At 42.3% G+C, this 25,000-nt stretch overlaps 2 protein-coding genes and 1 long non-coding RNA gene across 3 annotated transcripts in view; 1 reads left to right on the top strand and 2 right to left on the bottom strand.

The window, feature by feature from the left end:
* Positions 1-1,974: 1,974 nt before the first annotated feature.
* Positions 1,975-5,234, bottom strand: LOC138974494 (uncharacterized). The gene is made up of 3 exons (XM_070347212.1): positions 5,150-5,234; positions 4,248-4,426; positions 1,975-4,204 (listed from the first exon to the last, which is right to left on the bottom strand). Exons 1-3 carry the CDS (start codon positions 5,232-5,234, stop codon positions 3,824-3,826), a joined length of 645 nt encoding a protein of 214 aa, XP_070203313.1. The 3' UTR covers positions 1,975-3,823.
* Positions 5,235-16,253: 11,019 nt separating this feature from the next.
* On the top strand, positions 16,254-20,132 carry LOC138972677 (uncharacterized). Its single transcript, XR_011457708.1, has 2 exons — positions 16,254-16,419; positions 16,569-20,132. It is a non-coding gene; the product is annotated as an uncharacterized lncRNA (long non-coding RNA).
* Positions 17,186-25,000, bottom strand: part of LOC138972676 (uncharacterized) — a 17,599-nt gene continuing 9,784 nt past the window's right edge. The window contains exons 7-14 of the mRNA XM_070345331.1: positions 23,595-23,898; positions 23,077-23,359; positions 22,577-22,813; positions 22,271-22,347; positions 21,310-21,414; positions 20,770-20,972; positions 20,286-20,450; positions 17,186-19,647 (exon numbers count right to left, since the gene is read on the bottom strand). Coding sequence (XP_070201432.1) covers positions 19,374-19,647; positions 20,286-20,450; positions 20,770-20,972; positions 21,310-21,414; positions 22,271-22,347; positions 22,577-22,813; positions 23,077-23,359; positions 23,595-23,898 — 1,648 coding nt within the window. The 3' untranslated portion in view covers positions 17,186-19,373. The remainder of the gene's footprint in view (positions 19,648-20,285; positions 20,451-20,769; positions 20,973-21,309; positions 21,415-22,270; positions 22,348-22,576; positions 22,814-23,076; positions 23,360-23,594; positions 23,899-25,000) is intronic.

The following is a 25,000-nucleotide window of genomic DNA, read 5'->3' on the forward strand; positions in this document are numbered from 1 at the left end:
AATTGAAGAAACAATCCTCACCTGCTCTCTTCCTTGGGAAATTCAAACATCCCGAAGCCTTTAGCATGTGCGTTTGAGCAATTGATGGCCGAACACCATGCCCCACTGCGTTTTCGCGTTGGCGCGGCAATGCTTGTGCAGCACGATATCACTACTGCTGTGGAAAGAGAAAGTAGTTTTTTCCATGTTTCCGCATGGTGGCGCCACTGGGCTTCCGGTCTCACTTTTCAGCGCCGTATGGAGCGTCTCTGTATACTCTATAGTCTCTGTTGACACCTGCCGCCCGAGTTTTATAATTTGGCGGCAAAAGCGGACAAAGCAATGGAAAAGGCGGGAGGCACTGCTGTAAGTATAGACTGCGTTGCGGGAAAGACGCCCGACAACTCAGCACGACGACAAGTGACGGTGACCTTTTTTCCCTCTCACACAGTCGGGACGGGGCCTTTGCGAGCCGTTCCCACTAGAAAATGGAGCAATAATTTGTCGTCGTCGCCAAAACGGAAGCTAGAAATTGCTCTTTGCTGTCAAGTCGAGTTCACTTTAATCAAAGTATGTGTTATGGACGTATAGATTGTTCACTTTGCAAATAGCTCGTGGGTTGAGGAGGGGGAGGGACTCTTATGGCTCATAAAGGGACAGTACGCTTGCTGAAGTTTAAATTGTGGTCATTTAACTGATGTTTCTATTTGGTCATTCATCTTTCACTGTATATGACTAACGAACAAGCGGGAGCAAACGTCCGTGTGTGTGTGTGTGTGTGTGTGTGTGTGTTGGGGGAAAACAAAACTCCTTTTTCTTTTCACACACACACACACACACAAATTAACACATTAACACACACAAACACATCCACACACACATGCGCACATCATATGCACACACACACACACACACACACACAAGAACACACACACATGCATACACACTAACACACACGTACACACACACACACACACACACACACACACACATACATATATATATATATTGAGGAGGGTCTGATGCTCCCAATAGGCTGTCTGTGAAGGGATACTTATTTCTCTCTCTATCTCTGCTAAGAGATTTTAACAAATCTCGGAAGAAAGTCTCTGCTGACTTTCAATTGTTTCTTTCACAATTTCTGATGTTTTATATATATATATATATATATATATATATATATATATATATATATATATATATATATATATAACAAATTCAAGGAAAAGAAAAGCCAAACAAAGAATGTCAAGTGGCAGCCCAAATTTTCGACCTGTTGCCAGGCCTTCCTCAGGGGCGTGATATATATACACATACACATTAAACACAACGCGCGCGCGCGCAAACAAAATAATGAACAAACAGACGCACAACTGACTGATTTCACACGCCGCGCAGGAACGCCCGCGCACACAGGCATGCAGGCGGCACAGACACACATCCACTCTCCACCCACTCACCCCCTCCCCCCACCCCCCAATCATGGGCGTGGCACTGGTTTGCGTTATTTTGTGTAACCACAGCAGAAAGGGGCGTCCCAGAGCAAAGGGTTGAACCTCCAGGTGCTGTACGAGGTTTATGTTTTTCATGCTTAAAGCGGGAGCAAATGTTCGTGTGTAGGAGGTGTGTGGGTGAGTGTCGGGGGGGGGGGGGGGGGGAGCGGCAAACAACTCCTTTTTCACACACATACACACCCACACACGCGCGCGCGAGCATGCACGTACACACACACAAACACAAATCAACGCACACACACACACACATACACACTCACACATACACACACACATACACACACACACACACACACGCGCGCACACACACACACACACGCACACACAGAGACACACTGACACACAAAGACACACATTTATGTCGAGACACCACTTATCACATATTTACACAAATACACACAACTTCCATCCTCATACCGCACAATCTAAGACTTAACACTGGTAGTATCAGTTCAAACATTTATTAAACTGTTATATACACATGTGTATCCACACATCAACAAACTCCCCTGACTGGGGTTCAAAATTCCACTAGCAACAAACTTGCTTCTGTACATTCCTCTTTAAGCAAAAAACCCTGACCCGGGTAAAATGTCTATACATGGACACCCAAACATTTAGCTGTTCTGACACGGTTCGAAACAAAACATATTGCTGTTCTATCAGGTTATTACTTTTTGGCATAATCGGGCGCAGAGTGGGGAGATAGACATAACCGCAGGCAGTAGTTTCCACTTTTTTAAACGTATAATTTAGAAATGCACCCCCTCCGCTTCTCTGTATCCAAATGCCCTCATCTGTACCAGCAAATCATCAACCGGCACGGTTGGCCTAGTGGTAAGGCGTCCGCCCCGTGATCGGGAGGTCGTGGGTTCGAACCCCGGCCGGGTCATACCTAAGACTTTAAAATTGGCAATCTAGTGGCTGCTCCGCCTGGCGTCTGGCATTATGGGGTTAGTGCTAGGACTGGTTGGTCCGGTGTCAGAATAATGTGACTGGGTGAGACATGAAGCCTGTGCTGCGACTTCTGTCTTGTGTGTGGCGCACGTTAAATGTCAAAGCAGCACCGCCCTGATATGGCCCTTCGTGGTCGGCTGGGCGTTAAGCAAACAAACAAAACCAGCAAATCAGCAGGCCCCTGGCTGACGTCTCAGCTGTTTTGCCCATTACGTACTATACTTGCAGAAGTAATCTGGTGGTGTACACCAACCAAATCACTCTGTTTAGCACGCCAACCCCTGGCTCTCACAGGGTGAGAAAGACTAGCAATGGATACAGGTCGGTAATGCTGCAGCCACAGGACCCTCCTCCACTGAACCAGACCACAACAACATGGCCTTTTGTAAGGGCTCAATCCTGGGAGGATCCTGCAGATATCGTTAAAGTTACTGATCCTGCAGATATCGTTAAAGTTACTGAATAGTGTGTGCTTCCAAGCAGAATTACTTTCGCCTGTGGCCATGTCTATCTTATGCCAACAAATTACTAGCAATTTACCCCACTAATTATACATGTAAGCTGTCTCTCTAAGTTCGCAACAAAGAGTTTGTTGCCCCACTCGCGGAGGTGTACACCATCCGCGGCGAGGCACCAGCCATCATTGCTTATGTTGGGGTGCTTAACTACCTCCCCTCCCTCAGCCCCAAACACTTTTCTTGCCTTCCTTTGTGCCCATTTTCTGGCCCTCTCTGCCCCCGCTACAGATTGACTGTACCGCCAGCTCTGTCTGGGCAGCATGTCCGACCATACCAGGGTTGTGTCGGGGCATAAGGTCCGCATGAACAGGACACACTCTTCCAGTTCCTTCCTCCAGGTAAAGGTGTTGAGCCACCCAATATCATTGGCCCCAACATGCAGGACCATGTATGTTGGAGGCACACTGGTCTTCAGGGTCTCCACCACAAGCGGACGCACCTGGCCTAGGCGGAATCTTGGTCGTCCAATAAGCCTTGTAGGTATTGGGAGCGGTAGACCCTGACCCTTCTGTTTTAAACCCTGGTCCATGCGAGAAATAAAACTTGATCCTATGATCCAGCAAGCTGTAAACATATATATTTTTCAATGTTAATACTTTGGCGGAGGTTAATGCAGCTTATAAGATACCTAAGTGACAGACAATGGATCCTGACTTTCCCGTCCCCTGTGTCAAAAGGCAACTGCTAGATTAAATTAAAATGAAAAGTTATTCTATTAAACGCCTAACCTACCCCCCTCCCCCCCTTTCAGGTGAAAGCTTGTTATTGTTGCAAACTGATTTTAACAACTTGACCAGTTTACGAAACCTGTAAAAATCCGCCATCTTGTATCTATATGCCACTGGGTCCCCCAAGTTATTCCCTTATGTATACCCGTACGGCTTGTGATTTCCACCTTCCCAATGTTTTTAACTCCTCCATTGTCATACCATTTATGACAGCTGTAGTTGAAGCTCCAATACGGAACGAATGAGAAGAAAATCGGCTTACTTGCCAGCCCAGGCTGGCCGCACACTTTTTCAAAACTGCCTGAAATTGGTACCTTGTTAATGGCGCGCCACTAAAATGTTTAAACAGAAGACCTGCTCCGGCTGGCCTCGCACTTAAGTAAGCTCTCATGCACCTTAACGGGCACACCTGGCGATGACTACCTACTGTTTTCAAATGTATCACTGAACCCACCCCTAGCTGATCTGTTTTTGAGCCTAATATTCTGACCGACAGCTGTGGTGCCAGCTGAACGTCCGACAACCTGAGTCCTTTACGCCCCTTGGCCGACGATCTCGTTGACTCTCAGGAACGCGAAAAATGCCAGAGTGAAGGCCGCCGCAAACAAGTTTACCTCAAACTGATTCATACATATGCTGGGCAAGATGTCGATCAACTGCTTTAGCCTATCAAAAGTGATGGGCAGCCTGTTATCCTGTCGCTGGCCCTCCTTGGCCAACCCCTGTAACAATTACTCAAGTACAAAAGTGTCGTTGGGGTCCTCCCAACCGTTCAGTTTGTGTTTACAGCTTACACCCGCTAAGTAAGTTCTAACTGTTGCTGGCGCACAGTGTTGTTAAGACAGAGACGCTGCAAAATGCAATACATGTGATTCTGGTGCGGGCCAGCTCTGGGGTAGCCCAAGAGAGTCCCTAAATGCCTCGAACCGGTGTACACCTTGTTCATAAGCAGTTTGGGTAGATGGCGCAATGGATTTTCGCAACAATCTTAGTGGGGAGATAGACATTACCACAGGCAGTAATTATCCACTTTTTTTTTAAACACATAATTTAGAAATGCACCCCCTCCGCTTCTCTGTATCCAATTGTCTTTATCTGTACCAGCAAATCAGCAGGCCCCTGGCTGACGTCTCAGCTCTGTTTTGCCCATTACGTACTATACTTGCAGAAGTAATCTGGTGGTGTACACCAACCAAATCACTCTGTTTAGCACGCCAACCCCTGGATCTCACAGGGTGAGAAAGACTAGCAATGGATACAGGTCGGTAATGCTGCAGCCACAGGACCCTCCTCCACTGAACCAGACCACAACAACATGGCCTTTTGTAAGGGCTCAATCCTGGGAGGATCCTGTAGATATCGTTAAAGTTACTGAATAGTGTGTGCTTCCAAGCAGAATTACTTTCGCCTGTGGCCATGTCTATCTTGTGCCAACAAATTGCTAGCAATTTACCTTTAATAGTGGCCCACGCCCCCACTTCTTTTGCCACTGTTCCCCCCTCGGGCAGACTGAGGTGGGCCACCAGGTATACCGACATGTATACGTGGAACGCACTGGTCCCCTGCTCGAGGGACATTTCTCCTTTTCCCCCTCTTTTCTTCCTTTGGGACCAGGCGCCCCTGGTTGTCCAGGACATAGGCCACTGTCTGCCTGTCCTCTTGCCTGTCTATACAGGATTTGGCAAGGAGAAATGCCAAGTCGATGGATTTCCCCTCCCCAATCTTTCTTCTGACATCAGGTGCCACTGTTATAGAGAGGTGGTCCATTCTATGACCCCTGTGTCCCCCCGCCCCACTCTCGAAAGCTTCCTCTAAAATCTTAGTCTCTCAAGTAATTCACGTGTACCTGGATGGGTTCCGCTCATGGGCGCTGCAGTGCGGACATCCGACGATGATGACATCTGCAACACTCAGACTGCAAATAGTTGAATTACCATGTTATAACCCCGTGTTGTTCTTCCTTTTTCCCTTTCTGTAGTGGAAAGGTACAGCTCTATATGACCAAAGCTTTAGCCCCACCTAATCATTTAAGGTTCTTGTCCAAGTATTTTTTAGTGAAACTTTTTCCCCCTAAAATCAACAATTAAATAAAATGTCCTTAATTATTTGTAATCACTGTACAGTTCTTTCCTCAAATTCCTTAGTTCCCATTGAAATCAGTACAACACTACATGGGAGGTAACTTGTGACACCCTATGATGAGTACTCTGTTATCCGGTAGTTACCTTCCTTCCCTTAATTTACCCTTACATGGCAAAATGAAACCGCCCTGTTTTCAAAATTGTCTGTGTTGTACCAAAATTGTCTGTGTTGTACATCTCATATCCTTGTTATCGTGACGAGACAAATTACAACATTCCCCCGACCTTTTACTAGCACCAACTTCCCCCCCCCTTTTCTTGCTGCAACTAGGCCTATTATGTGTGGCTGCTGCTCGATCACTTCGTCAGTGTGCGGAAGCGTCAGCTCCCGGAATGTATCATCCCCTTTCAATATGCTGACATAATTTTGCTACAAACTGAGATTAGAGTCCATATGATGAAGTGGCAGTCAAAAGTATTGCCTACCTTGAACACTTACCACACCCAGGCAGGAAAGTGGGTCACGGCGGCGTGGGCACTAGTCCCGTTTTCCTTTGTCTTTCCCTCGACTCGTCAGACACTACCGAAAACTTCGTTCTCCTCGTCGAATCGATGTAAACATTCGGAATGCATTTACACCTCTTTTAAATTGAAACTGCTAGGACAACTGTTGTTGGTCGAGCAAAAGCAAGGTGACTGGTAGGGCCTATAGCTAGACAAATTGACGAAAACTGGAGCTAGAAAATTGTGCAACAGGTTCGGTGCTGGTGTAAACATCAGTCCGGGATGTTTTGCTTCCAGACTAAGCTGTCTGAGAATAACCCAAATAGTTCGCACCTATACTAGACCAAATGCTGACACAGTAGCATGCTGAATAGGAATAAACCGATTCAGAATACCGGAGTAGATCGTTCGCCCGACATAACAACATTTCAGATTGAGGCTTAAATGTCTATATACACAAAGACACACCCACACATACACACATGCATATACAAAGGCACACACACACACACAAAGACACATACACAAAGACGCACACACACACACACACACAAAGACACATACACAAAGACGCACACACACACACACACGCACACACAAAGACACATACACAAAGACACACACACATACCGAAAGACACACACACGCACACACTGGGGCCTCTTTTGAAACTATACTTCTCACTAATACGGTAATTCTAACTGGTTGAGACATATTATAAAAGTTAGATTTGGCATCAATCCAATGGTCAATTCAAGTCCCTTGAAACGTTTTGAATATAAGCCGGAGACATTAGAATGCAATGTATCTCTTGACGTACGACCGTGTAGAACTCAGACCTTTGACAGTCTCAAAATCATGAAAATAATCGTCAGATCCCATGGTTTTGGTATTTGTTTTCAACAATTGTTATAAGATACTTTGATGATTCCTGGGGAACACTGAATATCCCATACCCTTTGAACCTTGTAGATAACCTCCTTCCTGTGTGTACATGCACCCTCATGTAAACCGTCATAGACCTTCAAAAACAGATAGGCTTGAAACGTTCCACTATTCACAATCATAAAACAAGAATAGTATGTCATTGTTATTATTATTTCTACGTCATTCATTTCGTCATAAATCATTGGCATTACCTGGCTTGCGTCTTACCAGGGTAAATTTTAACAGCTACATGTAAGTTCATTATCTGTGTCAATTGGATACGCACCAAAATTCATCAACCTTGATGCTTCCTGGATTTATTGCTGAATGATTTCACAGATTGGTGTCAGTTACAAAAACTAAAATTCATTTTTCACGTCCCAGGGCGTAACATTGGTGGAATGTCTTTTGGTGGAATGATGCTCTTGTTAACCTTTGCCGTGCTTCCTGGGTTCACCTGTACCCAGAGACACACTAAAATCATTGTAACTCTGGAACCATTAAAGGTATCGTTTTGAAATTTTAAGTATCTCTCACACACCTAATTTGCTCTCTGTCTGCAAATTTTTAGTGTGTACATGACAAAACATCAGAATTAATTGATTATGATAATTTACATAAACACTACCGATGGCGCGGGTTCACACATACCCATACTTTTAAAGAGTAGTTGTGATTGTAACTATCCCTCTGCCGACGGCGCGGGTTCTGCTACACCCATAATTACCAAAGCGGCGGAACAGTGTCTGTCTGCCTGTTTGTCTCCAAGAGACTGTCTGTCTCTCTGTTTGTCTGTCCGTATCTCTCTGTCTGTATGTCTGTTGTCAGTTGCTCTGTCTGTCTGTCTGTCTGTCTGTTGTCAGTTACTCTGTCTGTCTGTCTGTCTGTCTATCCGTCTATCTGACTGTCTGTCTATCTGACTGTCTGTCTCTGTCTCTCTCTGTCTGTCTCTCTCTCTGTCTCTCTCTCTCTCTGTCTCTCTCTCTCTGTCTCTCTCTCTTAGTCTCTCTCTCTGTCTCTCTCTCTTAGTCTCTCTCTCAGTCTCTCTTTCTTAGTCTCTCTCTCTCTCTTTCTTAGTCTCTCTCTCTCTCTTTCTTAGTCTCTCTCTCTCTTAGTCTCTCTCTCTTTCTTTCTTAGTCTCTCGCTCTCTCTCTCTTTCTTAGTCTCTATCTCTCTTTCTTAGTCTCTCTCTCTCTCTTTCTTAGTCTCTCTCTCTCTCTTTCTTAGTCTCTCTCTCTCTCTTAGTCTCTCTCTCTCTCTCTCTTTCTTAGTCTCTCTCTCTCTCTTAGTCTCTCTCTCTTTCTTAGTCTCTCTTTCTCTCTCTCTTTCTTAGTCTCTCTCTCTCTTTCTTAGTCTCTCTCTCTCTTTTTTAGTCTCTCTCTCTCTCTTTCTTAGTCTCTCTCTCTCTTTCTTAGTCTCTCTCTCTTTCTTAGTCTCTCTCTCTCTCTCTAGCTCTTTCTTAGTCTCTCTCTCTCTCTCTTTCTTAGTCTCTCTCTCTCTCTTTCTTAGTCTCTCTCTCTCTCTCTTTCTTAGTCTCTCTCTCTCTCTTTCTTAGTCTCTCTCTCTCTCTCTTTCTTAGTCTCTCTCTCTCTTTCTTAGTCTCTCTCTCTCTCTTTCTTAGTCTCTCTCTCTCTTTCTTAGTCTCTCTCTCTTTCTTAGTCTCTCTCTATCTCTTTCTTAGTCTCTCTCTCTCTCTTTCTTAGTCTCTCTCTCTCTCTTTCTTAGTCTCTCTCTCTCTTTCTTAGTCTCTCTCTCTCTCTTAGTCTCTCTCTCTCTTTCTTAGTCTCTCTCTCTCTCTCTCTTAGTCTCTCTCTCTTTCTTAGTCTCTCTTTCTCTCTCTTAGTCTCTCTCTCTCTCTCTTTCTTAGTCTCTCTCTCTCTCTTTCTTAGTCTCTCTCTCTCTCTCTTTCTTAGTCTCTCTCTCTCTCTCTTTCTTAGTCTCTCTCTCTTTCTTTGTCTCTCTCTCTCTTTCTTAGTCTCTCTCTCTCTCTCTCTTTCTTATTCTCTCTCTCTTTCTTAGTCTCCCTCTCTCTCTTTCTTAGTCTCTCTCTCTCTCTCTCTCTCTTAGTCTCTCTCTCTCTTTCTTAGTCTCTCTCTCTCTCTCTCTCTCTCTTAGTCTCTCTCTCTTTCTTAGTCTCTCTTTCTCTCTCTTAGTCTCTCTCTCTCTTTCTTAGTCTCTCTCTCTCTCTTTCTTAGTCTCTCTCTCCCTCTCTTCTTAGTCTCCCTCTCTCTCTTTCTTAGTCTCTCTCTCTCTCTCTCTTTCTTAGTCTCCCTCTCTCTCTTTCTTAGTCTCTCTCTCTCTCTTTCTTAGTCTCTCACTCTCTTTCTTAGACTCTCTCTCTCTCTTTCTTAGTCTCTCTCTCTCTCTTTCTTAGTCTCTCTCTCTCTTTCTTAGTCTCTCTCTCTCTCTTTCTTAGTCTCTATCTCTCTCTTTCTTAGTCTCTCTCTCTCTCTCTCTCTCTTTCTTAGTCTCTCAGTCTCTCTCAGTCTCTCCCTCCCCCTCTCCCTCCCCCTCTCCCTCCCCTGCAAGAGGTCGGTGAAGGGAGAAACTCGATGCAACCACTGAAGTAGCGCTGTGGGTTTCCCTGAACCCACCCCGTCGTTAGAGAAATAAACAGTAAAAACCCTCTTTCAAATGCATGGGTTCAGACAAACCCGCATCGTCGTTAGAGGAATAAACGGTAAAAACCCTCTTTCAAATGTATGGGTTCAGACAAACCCGCATCGTCGGGAGTGTGTAGTCAAAAGCGGCATCCGGCAAAGGTTAAGCGGACCTATGGCAATGAACAAGATCGTTTACAAATTGAAGAAAACATTACTCAAAGACCCAAAGTTTGTTTCGCATAAGCAACGTTTATTGTACCTATAGTCAATTGCAGGCATTGTTCAAATCAGCAGTTTTTCCCATGCAGGAGTACATCTAATTCGTACACAAACCCTCGTAACGTCCAAACACAAGGCATGCACAATTTGCATACTGCTTTGTCAACAGGAAGTTGACCGGCACGGTTGGCTTAGTGGTAAGGCGTCCGCCCCGTGATCGGGAGGTCGTGGGTTCGAACCCCGGCCGGGTCATACCTAAGACTTTAAAATTGTCAATCTAGTGGCTGCTCCATCTGGCGTCTGGCATTATGGGGTTAGTGCTAGGACTGGTTGGTCCGGTGTCAGAATAATGTGACAGGGTGAGACATGAAGCCTGTGCTGCGACTTCTGTCTTGTGTGTGGCGCACGTTATTATGTCAAAGCAGCACCGCCCTGATATGGCCCTTCGTGGTCGGCTGGGCGTTAAGCAAACAAACAAACAAACAGGAAGTTCCGGCTTCAGTCGTCTCTGGTACCTATCTTTGACGACGAATTTTTTATTCCTCATCACAATAACTGTTTCACTTTTCATCATTGTCAGGTAAGTTTCAGTTTCAGACGAGAAAAGTTGAAGTGTGTGAATATGTTCTTAAAAACACTTTCTGAATAGAATGAAGTGCTGTAACGATTAAGTTACACGCCGAACGTTGTTCTTGAGCACTGTCTGAGTCGTTTGTGGGTAGGGGTATCTTTGTTTCTTTGTTTGTTTTCTTTGTTTGTACCTTTTTATATTTAGTCAAGTTTTGACTAAATATTTTAACGTAGAGGGGGGAATCGAGACGAGGGTCGTGGTGTATGTGTGTGTGTGTGTGTGTGTGTGTGTGTCTGTCTGTCTGTCTGTCTGTCTGTGTGTGTGTGTAGAGCGATTCAGACCAAACTACTGGACCGATCTTTATGAAATTTTACATGAGAGTTCCTGGGATTGATATCCCCGAACATGTTTTTCATTTTTTTGATAAATGTCTTTGATGACGTCATATCCGGCTTTTCGTGAAAGTTGAGGCGGCACTGTCACGCCCTCATTTTTCAACCAAATTGGTTGAAATTTTGGTCAAGTAATCTTCGACAAAGCCCGGACTTCGGTATTGCATTTCAGCTTGGTGGCTTAAAAATTAATTAATGACTTTGGTCATTAAAAATCGGAAAATTGTAAAAAAAAATAAAAATTTATAAAACGATCCAAATTTACGTTCATCTTATTCTCCATCATTTTCTGATTCCAAAAACATATAAATATGTTATATTTGGATTAAAAACAAGCTCTGAAAATTAAATATATAAAAATTATTATCAAAATTAAATTGTCGAAATCAATTTAAAAACACTTTCATCTTATTCCTTGTCGGTTCCTGATTCCAAAAACATATAGATATGATATGTTTGGATTAAAAACACGCTCAGAAAGTTAAAACAAAGAGAGGTACAGAAAAGCGTGCTATCCTTCTTAGCGCAACTACTACCCCGCTCTTCTTGTCAATTTCACTGCCTTTGCCATGAGCGGTAACGAGTATACGGTCTTGCTGAAAAATGGCAGCTACTTGACTAAATATTGTATTTTCGCCTTACGCGACTTGTTGTTCTTTGTTAAAACCAAATAAACCCTTCTTTATGGCTTTTTCCACCATATGAAAATGATCTGATGATGATCCCAACAACCCAATTAGCTTTTACTTGTGTAAGGGGTCGTTGACAAGCAAAGGATTACACAGGCAAACCACAACAGCACAGCATCTACCATACACACAAGACGAATTACACACATATAAACGTGTTGCAGTTATATGTGACCACATTGCAGAAGTGACTGCAAGGCTACGATTTTCAGTGAGTTTATATTGCAGTCAGTTTATATTGCCTAGTTTTATGGACTCGTCATCTATGAACCAGTGTGTGTGTGTGTGTGAGTTTTGTGATACACGAAGAATTGCAAGTGGAAAAACAACTAGCTTGAAACTTGTTTTTATTTCAATCATTGGTATAAAAAAATCAGCACTCGTTTGTTTGTGTTTCTTGAATGCCTGTAGTTAAACTCTTCAAATTAAATTTATGTGTTTATGCACTACCTGAAATAATGAATTCCAAAGTAAGAAAAAAATAATGCGCATGGCAAGGGAGGTAACTGTGTAAGCGTTTGCTATTTGTCCAAACCCATTTTCGATTAATCTGTGTCCTTTTGAAAATTAGCAATTGAAACACACTTGCTTCAAACTGGGTTTGTTACTTTGTTATGAGGGCTTTCAAACATTCCATATCCAGTCAGATATGTTTGATTTCTGAAACATGTCACGCATTACTGACTTGCAACTACCCACAGTCTTTTGAGCCATTCTAGGGGTACACACATGCACATTTCTGTGATTTGAGTAGAATCCTCATGTGATTGGATGGACCAAAGAAAAGACAAGAAAATGAAATAGGTCTAAATGAGTTCAACAATGTGTTGTTTTAACGCATTTGTTGTCATTTGTATGCAAAGATCGTCTGTTTGGGATGCCAATAAATGCTTCCAGTTACTTTTAAAGATCAAATGTTTTGTTTACCCGCACGGTTTCTCTCCTGTGCGCCACCAGGGCCTCGCGGCCCTTGGACCCCAGTCTGACTTTCTTTTTTTCCGTTTTTGATCAGTTTTATCCATGCTCCTGCTGAGGTAACAAGAAAAACATTCGTCACAATAAAACTTTGTCTCATCCCAGTGAGAGACAGAGAGTAAGTGAACGTTTGGACTGTGTATGTGCCTTGAAATCGCACCGATTTGTTATGTCCTTTCTTTCAGAAAGAGGCGATCCACTCATTTGCCACACGAGGAGAACCAAAATAAGGAACGCCAAATGCCACTGATGAGCAAGATTTGAACTGATGCCGAATAAATCACAAGGAGTAGCTGTTAAAACTTCACTTAGTAATCGAGTATTCTTTTTCTGGCTGCCATTAAGCGTCTAAAAGTGTTTCACTAGCTCAAGCAACTGCACTGCGCCAACGTTGGTAAGACAGCCAGTAGGAAAGTGTAAATATACACTGTTTTGTCACTCTTTTTTACACAAAGTTGATAAGACTGATCGGTTTCCGCTTTCAATTTGTTGAGCATTATCTCCTTATCACTTTGTAGACAAGTTGACACTGTCCAAAGGTCCCAGAGAAAGCAGAAAAAAGACAAGGGAATAGCAAGGGCGGATCTGGGGGGGGGGGGGGGGGGTTACACGGGTTATGTAACCCCCCCCACCCCCACCCCCCCCCAAAAAGAGGTAATTTATTGGCTCAGGATGCACCAGATAGCTCTTTTTCTTCTTTGGATAAAAAAAAATTCCGGGGGGGCATGCCCCCGGACCCCCCTAGAGGCTTAGGCGCCGTCAACTTGTATCTTCGTTTAACTTGTATCTTGGTCAAGGTTTAAAAAAAAAAGTCTAAGTCCTGTGACGCGTTATAGTGGGACGCTTCGGTACCGGGACGCTTTGGTACCGGGACGCTTCGGTACCGGGATGCTTTGGTACCGGGACGCTTCGGGGTGTCCCCATTTTTTTGGGTGCCAACTTCTTTGAGTGGGGCTGCTAGCTAGCTGGTCCAAACGGGAGCCTCCCATTCGGTACGCAACCCTGGGAAAAAAGCTTCGTGCACCCCGACCGGGAGGGGGCGGACCGACTTGGGCAGATCTCCCATTGGTTGTCACCCACTTTTGCTTCGTGCACCTCAGCCCTGGCCGCCATCTTTGGTTTTCCCAATCGCAACCTAGGCAAATGTATGCTACAGAAATGTAGTGAAAGATCGACTTTAGCGTCCACTCCAGACCTTAAAGTAGGAAGATATGAACAGTTAAAATCACGATCAGGTAACCTATATCCAATAGATTAAAGGTTTGCATACAGAAATAACCAAAACATGAATACAAAGTCAACGAAAGTAGATTCGTAGAATCGCCCAAATCAACGAAAGTCGTTTGTGTTTTGGGTGTGAACTTCGTTTCACCGCCAACCGGACATGACGTGTATGCAAAATTTGTGATGTAGCACTTTCTTATATGGCACGAAACGAATGTGGTTGGTTGAAAAAATCCGGTACTAAATAAGCCTATGACACGCACACAGACACACACACACACACACCCACACCCACACACGCACAAACAAATTAATCTTTGTTCATCACTATTTATTTTCAGATCTACGATAGATCTTCCTAGTTTTTCTGTTGAAATCGGGCACACGCCATTATGCCCCCCCCCCCCCCCCACACACACACACACATCCTCCTATTCAACAGAACGAAGATTGTTTTGAAGAGTTCTTCAAAAACATACCGCTTCACTCAAGATTAAATTCTGCACTGATTTATAAAAAAAAAAACCACACACGCTTTGTCTGCATCATTCACAACAATCCTTGGTATCGTCCCAGAATTGCCTTTCGTTCATTTTCAATGCCTACTCGAAATGTCCTTCTACCTTTGAAAAAACTATTTCCCAACCTCCCTACTGACCAAACGACATCTCTGACACGATTTCCTTCCTAAAATAAATACCCAAAATCACCACTTTTAGACCATAACTCATGTCCTTCCGTCGTTTTACAAATCGTATCATGGCAGATCTAAAATACATAAAAAGGTTACAGGGGCATAGGCACATGTAAGGCAATATTCCTGAGATAGATCTCTGAATATTGAAATCACCGCCGCCATTTCAGAAAGCTCCCTTTTACTGTTTTGTGGTTCCATGCATTACCTAAAACGAAACACTGTGTCTACGAATCAGTGAAAATATCATCAACATCAATGTCATTCTGTACGAGAAAATGGCATTACGCAATTTGACTTACTATCAACATGTTTTGTTGTGTAAACGGAAAAAAAACCGTGCTTAGAATTCCCAGAGGGGAAAGAGATCGTCAAGCGTAGGCAACACTGCAGATACATTTATTCTGAACTGTACAGTCCCAAGTAAAATATCCAAGTGGTAAGAAAACAAGACGCTTGAAAAGCTCAGCTTAGCATAATCCTGTCATGTTAAAGCCCCAGTATGCCGAAAATGGTTTACAGAACGATTCAAATCTTCTCACGATAAAAACAGTTTTAGCCTGATGAAACACACTAGCTATAGCCTACAACTACCTCTAATGCCGCATTCAGAGCCAATGAATCACATTTAATGGCCATTTAGAACAAGTAAACCAGACAAGAAATCATTATGTTTATTTGTACTCTGTGACATCGGAAGATACCAGTTTGTTCTGTGCGCATGCTCTGTGCCGTTTCCGGTTCCGACAAGACGCCAGCCTTTCAGTGTTGACAGTAACACGGTCTGTTTCTTTTGAGTCTTGTCATATTTTGGCTTCGACGAAACCGTGATCACGGAAGACGTCTAGTTTTGTTTTTGTTGTGGACGTGAACAACAATATGTCGGAGTCTACGGGCACAGAGGTGAGTGTGTATACTTTTGTTCTTTCATGCGGCAAAAATCTGCTCACAAGACTTGTGATACATGTCGATCATGATGATGTCCTGGATCAACCTCATTTATAAGCCAGACGTTTCTATACATCAAAATAATAAGATTGATTTCAAGTGCATACATATTTATATATTTGGACGTTTTAAGTGAAGAGGGGGGGGGGGGGGGTGTAACGGTTACTCCGGATACCACTACACCACCCTTTTAGTTTCACTTTCGGTTCTGTGGTTACAGAAATATAGGTGGGCGTTAGATCGCATTTCTTCAGGTCTGAAAGCGAGTCATAGCTCATGTCCCAGTGGTTTTTTGTTTGAGATTTCGCCGAGGGGTAGGTCACTAGGTGTTCAGTATATTAAAATCATCCTCACTGTAAATTCGTTAGCAAGTCACTAACCACAGTTGGTTGGTTTGCTCAAGGGCGTTTGCTCTGCTGTTTTATAAATGTCATTGTGAACAGGATTTTCCCATCCGAAATTATTTTGTGTGTGTGTTCTGTGTGTGTGTTCTGTGTGTGTACACATGAAGTGTTAGTTTGAGTTCAGTAGTATTTGATAATTATATAATAAGAAATCAATTTCAGGTTGATGCGGATGTCTCTACAGCCAGTAGTGGCTCACCAACACGGGTGTACCCCCTCAGTGATGTGTCGCTGTCAGGAACCCCTCCAGCGAGGGGAACACCTCCAACGAGAGGGAGGGGACGAACTATTCGGCCCAGGGGGAGAAGAGGAGCGACACTAACAGTTTCAACTACAAGAGAAGCAAGTGATGGTGGAAGAGGGAGACAACCTGATGGAAGTGGAAGACAAAGAGGTGGCAGAGGAAGGCAGAGAATTCGACGCGGTTCCAGGGGACAGTTGGCCGTTACAAGTGCGCTTACTGTCATTCGTGACAGACGTTCTAGAATGAGAGTGAGTGCAAACTTCTTTTGTTTCTTATGTGATTTGGAACATGGTGTTGTTTACTGAAGTGTTAGTGTTGTGTTACTTTTTTTCAGCCCGACCCATGGAGATTGTAAATATGATATGACATTTGTCTTCTCTCTTATTTACTGTTGCAGACAATGATTGAAACTGTTAGCGAGCAGCGTCTGCGAGAGCTGTTTGTGACCATGCTGGAGAAGTACCCCAGCTTGGTCTTCGACGTTCTGGAGCCAGCCCCGGACAGACCAGACCATGGTCACCCCCCACCTGCTGGAGAGGGAGTGCCTGACTGGTGCATCTGTGGCAAGTGCCGCATAATGCGAAAAACGATTGAAGAAGTATGTTGCCGTAAGGCAACATGCCTCACACTCTTGGCCGTAAGTCAGTTGTATGTTTGTGTTTGTAGCACTTTCCATACTATCCATTTGATGCAGGTACAGTGGAACCCACATTTTCAGACCTCACAAAGTCTAAGAAATTCAGATCTTAAAAAGGAGGGAGTCTTACTCTTAAAATTGTTGTAAATTTACAGAAGTTATGAAAACAATATCGGAGAAAACAGGGTCTTAAAATGGAGTGAGTCTCCAGTATACTCAAAATGTGACAAGCCTTCAGATGGATAATACTATGTTTTCTCTCAATCTAATTTTGGTTTCCTCTTTTTTCCCAAGCTTGAAATATACAATGCCCCCTGCATAAACATTCATCCAGAAACAGACACTTGTGAGGAAAAGGAAGGAGAAAACAAAAAAAGCAACTTTAAATGGTTTTAATATATATGTGTTTAGAGAGCAAACACATGGAAATTCTAACAATCCTGTATGCAGAACATATAAAACACATACATAAACTCAATTTCTTTACTGAAAAAAGTTAAAACCATCAGTGAGATTACATACCACACATACTTTTCAATATGAAAAGAAGAAAGGAAAAGTATATGGCAGATGTGAAACCACGGTTTCTATGTACAACAACAAATGCATATTTCTTTCTATAACAGGATTTTGAGGTCCTTATTCTGGATGAAGCTGTCCTGAGCCTGGCCAGAAAGTATCGCCAGGACATGATACGGGCAGATGACGAGGCAGACGACAACAACAGAGCCAATAGGCATGCAGCATATCGCCAGTTTATATTGTGGGTCCATGGGAGGCTTGGTGCGGGACAGAGACGTGTTATACCATCGTGTTGCGTTTGGAAGATCAGGGATAAATTTCCAGATGCATGGGGCCAATACACCGGATTTAAACCAGACCGTTTTGGCGATTAAACATGGTTAAAGCCATCCAGTATTTATAACATGTCAAATGTGTCATCTTTTCCTTGTATCTGTCTGTGGCAGTGAACAGTACAAGGCCAAAAATGGGGGCTGAAGGGTATTTTTGAGAAGAAAAAAAAAGAAAACTTTTATCTTGAAATTATGGTTAAATTTGTCACATAATTGTGTACGTGTACTTGTAAATTTTTTTATTTGAGTCACCTAATCTAAAAATTACTTTTTTGTTGCAAACACTTCGTTTGTAATTTTTTTAATGGTGCTCAAATCAAATGCTGTAGATACTTTCTTCAAAGTACAAAAAGTCAGATTTACAAAAAGTCTACAAGGCCAAGAAACCTGGGGTTAAAATTGCAGAAGATACTAGTGAGTAATTACTATGCCTTTCCAATGGACCGCTAATTGTTTATCGGGGACCAAAATTCTTCGTACCGTAAATATTTGTCAAAAATCATCAAGATCTGTCTGCCCTACAGAACATATTTTTTGAGCCGTCCTCTGCCAAACACAGTATCACACAGCTCTGTGCCGCACCCACAACAAATGAAATTGAATATTGATCAGCAACAACAACAAAATAAGAGAACTCAAATAGTATGGCATTATCAACGGATGCGAAACCGAAACGTGTTTGTTTTTCTGCATTTTGTGTTCAAGTGCAACTTATGAACACCCTGTTTTGCCCATTCAAAAGCTGCTTTGGCGGGCAAAAGAGCAATGATTGTGTATACAAGCTTGGAAAATACCCACAATATCTCTAACCAGCCATCACCTTCCCATTATTCCCTTGACAGAGCTAACCTATTACCCGGATACATTTTTGCTTCCACTTTCAAACGCGTTCCGTACGCCACAAAAACATGATACTTGGCGCTTGTTTTAGCCCGTTGTTTGTAGAGTTGGCATTATCTAAAAGAATTATAGAGCATGAAAGATGGAACAATTAATATTACAGAGAGCAAGATGATGTTGGCAAAATCATGTTGTCTCAAGAAACTACAAGTACAAACATTTTAGTTGGGGAAACGACAGTACTGGGTTATTTGGTGTACGAAATGACTGTTGATCGTCCAACAAGTTGATTTAGAGATTGTTAGCGTTGTATTATATTCATTACGACATAAGTTTTTGTGGACTGATTTTTTGTTTCTAGCACTACCTAAAATCACTGTGGTATAGAAATTATACATGTTGATTACACTGATTATAATTATGTTCTGATCTTATGATGTCTTTTTGTTTAAATAAAAAAAACTAACCAAACACTCATTTTCTATTCGGCTGAATGCAAGAAAATCTGGGTTTTTTAGGTTTTTTATGCTATAATTATGGTACACGTTGTGGATTAAGTTATGGTGTCCATTCTGTAAGGGTTTTAACACCTTGGAATATATAGCCTAACAAAAATATCTGAGGTCAATTTTAAAGATCCTGAATCTAAGATTACACAGGCAAAATGACCTGGGATAAAGCCTTCCAAAAATGGGAAAGTCGGGTAAACAAAGAAGTAATGAGTGGATTGCAGCAGATATTTATTTTTCACCAAACACATGCTGTAAACAATTGGAAGAATACAAATTCTGTTTTGTTCTTTCAGCTCTGAGGTATTAATAATGTTTGGTCAGAACTTTCTAAAAACTGGTTAGCTAAGAGGGTTGCAAGTCTAGTTTGAAGAAAAAGCTGGTGTGCCAGAAAATCTGGACACCTGCTCAGCTGCCAGCTGAGCAGTTGGGGGCGGAGCCTGACCCATGATGGTTCGGGCAATGCGGCGGGGATCAGCATCCTCCAGGTCTCTGCTCCTCTTCATTCCGCGTCTGTCCTGCATGCGCTTGAGAAGAGCCTGGAGGGTCAGGTCTTTTAGGTAGCTGTAGTCTTTTTCCTCTTTCACAGGGAACACAGTCCACCGTCCACTTTTTTTATTGAAGCAACGGTGGTACCTACCAATAAAAAAAATGTGAGGATATATTGACCAAAGCAAGCCTTACACAACAATCACTTTACACGCTGGGTCAATATATTCGTGATTGTAACATATATTTTTTCTCAATAACAACGTTATGGCAACATACCTTTTTAGTTTTTTGTAACACAGTTCTCAGTCTTAGCAACCCCCCACTAAAGTCTCGTGTTAGTACTTTGAAGAACAAAAAAAGGAGTATAGAGAATTTGTATAAAAGATACTTTTGGTTTACTGCAGCTTTACTGCAGTTTACATAATAGTTCTAACCCACGTTCCACACTATTGCTCACATAGTTGCCTACCCTGTGTGAAATGTACCTGGAAACATAATTGATGTGTCTTTTTTCTCTGACTGTTTTGAATAGTTTTCTCTTCATAATTTGATGTTTTATGTTATGAACAAATGTAATGTGATTGCAATTTCTATGATTTCTTTTCATGCAGAAAAAAGGGATACCATCAGCTTGTTTGTGTCTATTGATGTGGACAGTGTATGTTGGTATGTGTGCTGAAGTAACCAAGAACACAATAACCCGTAACAAGAAACAAACAATTGAAACAACATAAAAACAGCAAAATAATGACAAAACAACACCATTTTAATATATATCTTACTGGATTTGTCCATCTGGTTTTGTTTTCACACTCCTCCCCAAATGGAAGTTGTGGTCCAGAGCAGCAAGGACATTCCTGATCCTGTACACTGGAGGCGTGTAAGCATACCTCTTGGCACAATACATGAGTATGTGCTGGTGAAACACCTCCAGGTCAGCTGTGCTCCTGTGTTGTCATAATGCACAGATGTCAGATATCATGGGTCTAAGTTCATACTACTGCTATCAGTATTGTTACCATACCAAACTGAACATGCTATGCTCACTTTATCGGTGTTCTGATGCTGTTTTTAATAACTTGATAGCCCAGGTTTATTCTTTACACACGGACAAACCACATGTTAATGCAAATACTATCACCCTCTTCTCGATTCCCAGTCAATAGCCAAATTCTTGTTATCCAAAAATCGTCTACATGAAAAATATTTTGTCCAAACTAGACTAAATGTAATAAAAAGATCCCACCTTAAACGAAAACAACTCACCGGAAGTTCAAGTAGTGTTTCACTTTACTGAGAAGGCGAGGGTGCAGGAGAATGTTAGCCAGTTCCTTGATGGTATCGCTGTCCTCTCTGGCGTCCAGCCAAGGTTTGTTTCTGTCACTCTCAGACAGCTCACCATGCTGGCAGCATCCAAGGGCCCACTCATGGTCTCCTGTGATGTGGTGCAAAACACCGCGAAGGAGCTCCTGTACACAAGTTTTAAAAAAAAAGATACATACTCAAACAACCTTGCTACTAGGACTTACATAATCGATAAACTGAAGGCTGAAATATGTGGTTTAGTTACATATTGACAACAACCCCCCTCAGTTTGTATCCAGAGCAATTAGTTTTTCTATGCCTTGTTACACGAACGGATTTCATATATCTTCCTTGTTTCCTTATCTGAAATTTACCCCCAAAAGTCAGCACATTTTATATGGCAATTATATAATTAAGTGCATGGGGTGACAGCTGTTTGTTGGCCATGGAGGTCAACTTTTTAACATTTAAAGTACATGCATAGCATTAAAAAAAACATACCACAAACTGCCTGTGGTCTGTAGCTGTTCGGCAGGTGAACCAAAAATGATTCACGATGTCTTTCGTCCACTTCTGTAGAGCAGCATGTTTCCTTAGGCTTCCAAGCTAAAATACAGAAGCAAATTGTGCATTATGCATACAGCTACTTTACATACCTTTCCTAATCTATTCAATTTTACAACAATAACCATCTCAGTATTACTGCCCTTCCAATGCAAAATAAAGTTTACCAACATGGTGTCTTTTCCATATTGTTCGAAGATAGAACACTGAAGGTGAGATTATTGCATTTAACACTGTCATATAAGTTATAATAATGCTTCCATCTTGCTTGGTTTGATTTTTGGAATCTCTTTGTTATTACCCACTGGGTCATTTGTCTCAGGTAAAGCTGCTAAGGTCTTTGCAGTATATGGGAAGGTTGCACTTGCCTTCATTCAAGGAAATAATGATCATGAAACACCCTTTTGACCTCCCAATTTTAGACCTCCCCTGTTAAGACCTTACTTTTCCAGAATGTCTGTTCATAACCTCTGTAAATTCACCAACATTTTAACTTTAAGACACAGTTTTCTCAGATTGTTGAAGGTCTTAAAAGGGGTCCCATTGTGTCTGTTACTTACTTCTATTCTAACAGAAACACTAGGACATGAAACAGTTATAGACGCTTCTTTTATAAGTCTGATTTGGATCAAACATCGTATGACATAATCTAAATTCTCCTCAATTAGAACAGTTTTGACGCAGCATCACTCACTTATGTTGTCCGTCAGGTAAAATGTGAAAAGCTTTCATGAATAAACACTAAATTATCAGCTTATTACTTGCCATAAACAAAACGATTTAAATCAACCTTGTCACCCCCGTCGCGATATAACCTTGAATGGTTGAAAACGACGTTAAACACCAAATAAAGAAAGTAAAGTAAAGAAAGAAACCTTGTCACCATATGACAATATACCTTTGTTAGTTTCTTGCTCAGGTTCTTCGCAGCATGCCAGATGTCGTGCGAATGACTCAAAGCAGGATATGTGCCCTCTGAAATATAAGCAACAGTGTCGTTACTTTGTGTTTTAATTGTATAACAACACTTGGAACTGAACTAATTTAGTGCAAATGTAAGCTCACACAACAATGTATGTGTACTTTAAAAAATAAAAACCATTACTTGTCAAAAAAATGTTTTCTTCTGATAACAACCTGACAGATGTTAAAAAACCCAACAACGAAACTCTTTTTAAAGCTTTTGCCATTATCGCATACTCACTCATCACAGCTCCAATGCCTGTGTGTGCATCTGTGACCACCTCCTTCACATTGATGCCCTTCTGCAGGAGGTCACTCATTGCCCTGCGGAAGCCCTCTGTCTCCATTCGTGGCGACTTTCCGTCCGTCTCCCTCTTGTCTACAGTTTTGATGGTCAGGATTTTTTTGGTTTCACTGTCCATCAAAGTGTATGTGCAGTACTGGGCACAGTACCCAGGCGAGTCATTGCGGCCATCTCCTGCAAAAGACCAAGAAACTTACTTGCATGCAACTATTTTTCAAGGAGTGGTAACGGCCTGATCATCAATGCATTGCGGCTGGCTTGGACTTTCACTCTTTCAGACAGGATAAAAATAATTGTCAAGGGAAGAAGGGTGGGTTTGGAATCACATTACATTTTCATGCGTGACAACACTGGCCATTATTCTTTCTGCCATTTTGCAAGAATGCAAGTAGCTTCCAAAGAAGAAAAATCACACACAGATCAAATCAATGAATTACCCAAAACAACTATCTCCTTGTTTCTAATTGAGTCCAGGACCCTGGTCTGGTGATCCTTCCAGAAATCATCGATCGTTGGAACAATGTAATGGCCCTGAATCTGGAAGAAGGACGTCCTTGAGAGCATCTTCAAGTTCAGGTGCTTCCCCAGCATTTCGATTTTGCCAAAATTGTTGCCCGATGTCACTATTGCCATTGCCAAACGGAAGTCCCCGCTGTGAAGGCGCCTGTTGAGAATGGGCTGGGAGCACCAGGTGTTGCTCACATGACCACTATCGCATACCTGTCAGAAAAAAACAGGATCGTAAGATTTTCATTGGAACCAGAGAGTTTTCATGAGTTTGTTTTTTATGGACATGACCATGACTGTCACAAATAATGGCTAACTTAGTGCATTCTTTTGTATCCTTAATCAATCAAAATTCAGCTGTTCAGACGCTGATTCTCTTACTACTCAGTGCTGTCAACTAAAAAGGGTCTATTTATTGTGAATTATATATCTTGTGATCCAGTCTTACCCATTTGACGTACAAAGCAGAGCCCACAAAACTGTGCTCAAGTGTGACTGGTTTGCCACACTTGTCACTGTCAGCTATGCAGGTGGTGATGGAGGTCAGGGCCAACTGCTTGACCTGCTCAACGGAGCAAAGGGCCATGGGAGAGCTTGCCACCTTTTCGCATTCCAGCTCATGTACCAGGTGGATTCCTCTCCCAATGAAGCCTTCCTCCTCTTCTTCTTCCTGAGGGTCCTCTTGCTTCAGTTCTCCAAAAAACATCTCTTCGAAGCTCACCTCTGTTGCCTCTTTCTGTACTTCCTCTGGGCTGAAATAAGTGAAAACAGTGTCACCAAAGCACATAAAGGGATGGCCATAAAAAAATGCATTCAAAAGTGTATACAGTGGAACCCCCCTTTTAAGACACCCCCCCCCCCCCAATTTAGGACCCTGTTTTCTCAGCTTTCCTCTTCATAACCTCTGTAAATCTTCCCCCATTTTAAGACTCCATCCTTTTTAAGACCTGATTTTTTCAGATTTTTTGAGGTCTTAAAATGGGGATTCCACTGTATATGTGTGTCTCTGCACTGTAATGTGTTTTAGATTTATTCAAGCTACAACGTCAACGGTAGACAGCTGCTATGTTGAAGGCACTGTGCTGGACAGCTAGTCTTCACGGATTCGGTTGGCCTACTTCTGTATATCAATAACAATTAATCTATATTAAACCAGTCTGACAATCACAGCGCATGACGTGCAGGAAAAGTAGCGTGCGGTGCCAGTGAGACGTAACATCATGAGTCAACTTAGAAAAGAAGCGACTAAAATATTTAGCCATCTTTATTATCAATTTTGTATTTTTCGTCAAATTCACAACATCCTGCTGTTGCCTATGTTCTTTCAGATCAACACTGCTCGCGTGAAAGAGAAGAAACCTATAACACTTTGAAATTGACCAGGACACTATAAAGTGGGACAATTTATAATGAATAGATATAGTCCGTCCGGGTGACCAGCAGAGGACGTTTTAAATCATTTTTAAAAAATCCAATAAACTTTTGCATAGTGTCTACAAATAAAAGTTGTTGAGGACGATTAGTACTATCTTGTCTGAAAAGGGTTAAGCACTAGAGTCAATAGTTTTTGTTGTACTCTGGTAACATTTTCAGCGATGTGACCAAAAGTGGGTAAATATTAACCCCGGATGAGCCTCAGTGACGCATAACGCTGACCTAAGCCAGCCAGGTGTGCCGCGTGAGCACGTTTTTCACACCAATTCTGTAACATTGCATTCCTCTGAGCGTAAAAGTTAAATCTAAAAAAAAAAAAATACAAACACGAGAGTTCAAATGAATATATTATTTATTTATTATGAAGAGCTTATATAGCGCGAACCACAATTAACTGTGCTCTCCGCGCTCTACATGCCG

This window comes from Littorina saxatilis, linkage group LG8 (assembly GCF_037325665.1).
Source record: "Littorina saxatilis isolate snail1 linkage group LG8, US_GU_Lsax_2.0, whole genome shotgun sequence".
NCBI lineage: Eukaryota > Metazoa > Mollusca > Gastropoda > Littorinimorpha > Littorinidae > Littorina > Littorina saxatilis.

Coding starts and splice junctions, on each gene's coding strand:
- LOC138974494 (XM_070347212.1), bottom strand. CDS start 5,234: ATGTCGGTATACCTGGTGGCCCACCTCAGTCTGCCCGAGGGGGGAACA. Junction 4,427..5,149: donor GGCGTGGGCCACTATTAAAG/GTAAATTGCTAG, acceptor TACTTGAGTAAT/TGTTACAGGGGTTGGCCAAG. Junction 4,205..4,247: donor TCCTGAGAGTCAACGAGATC/GTCGGCCAAGGG, acceptor TCGGACGTTCAG/CTGGCACCACAGCTGTCGGT.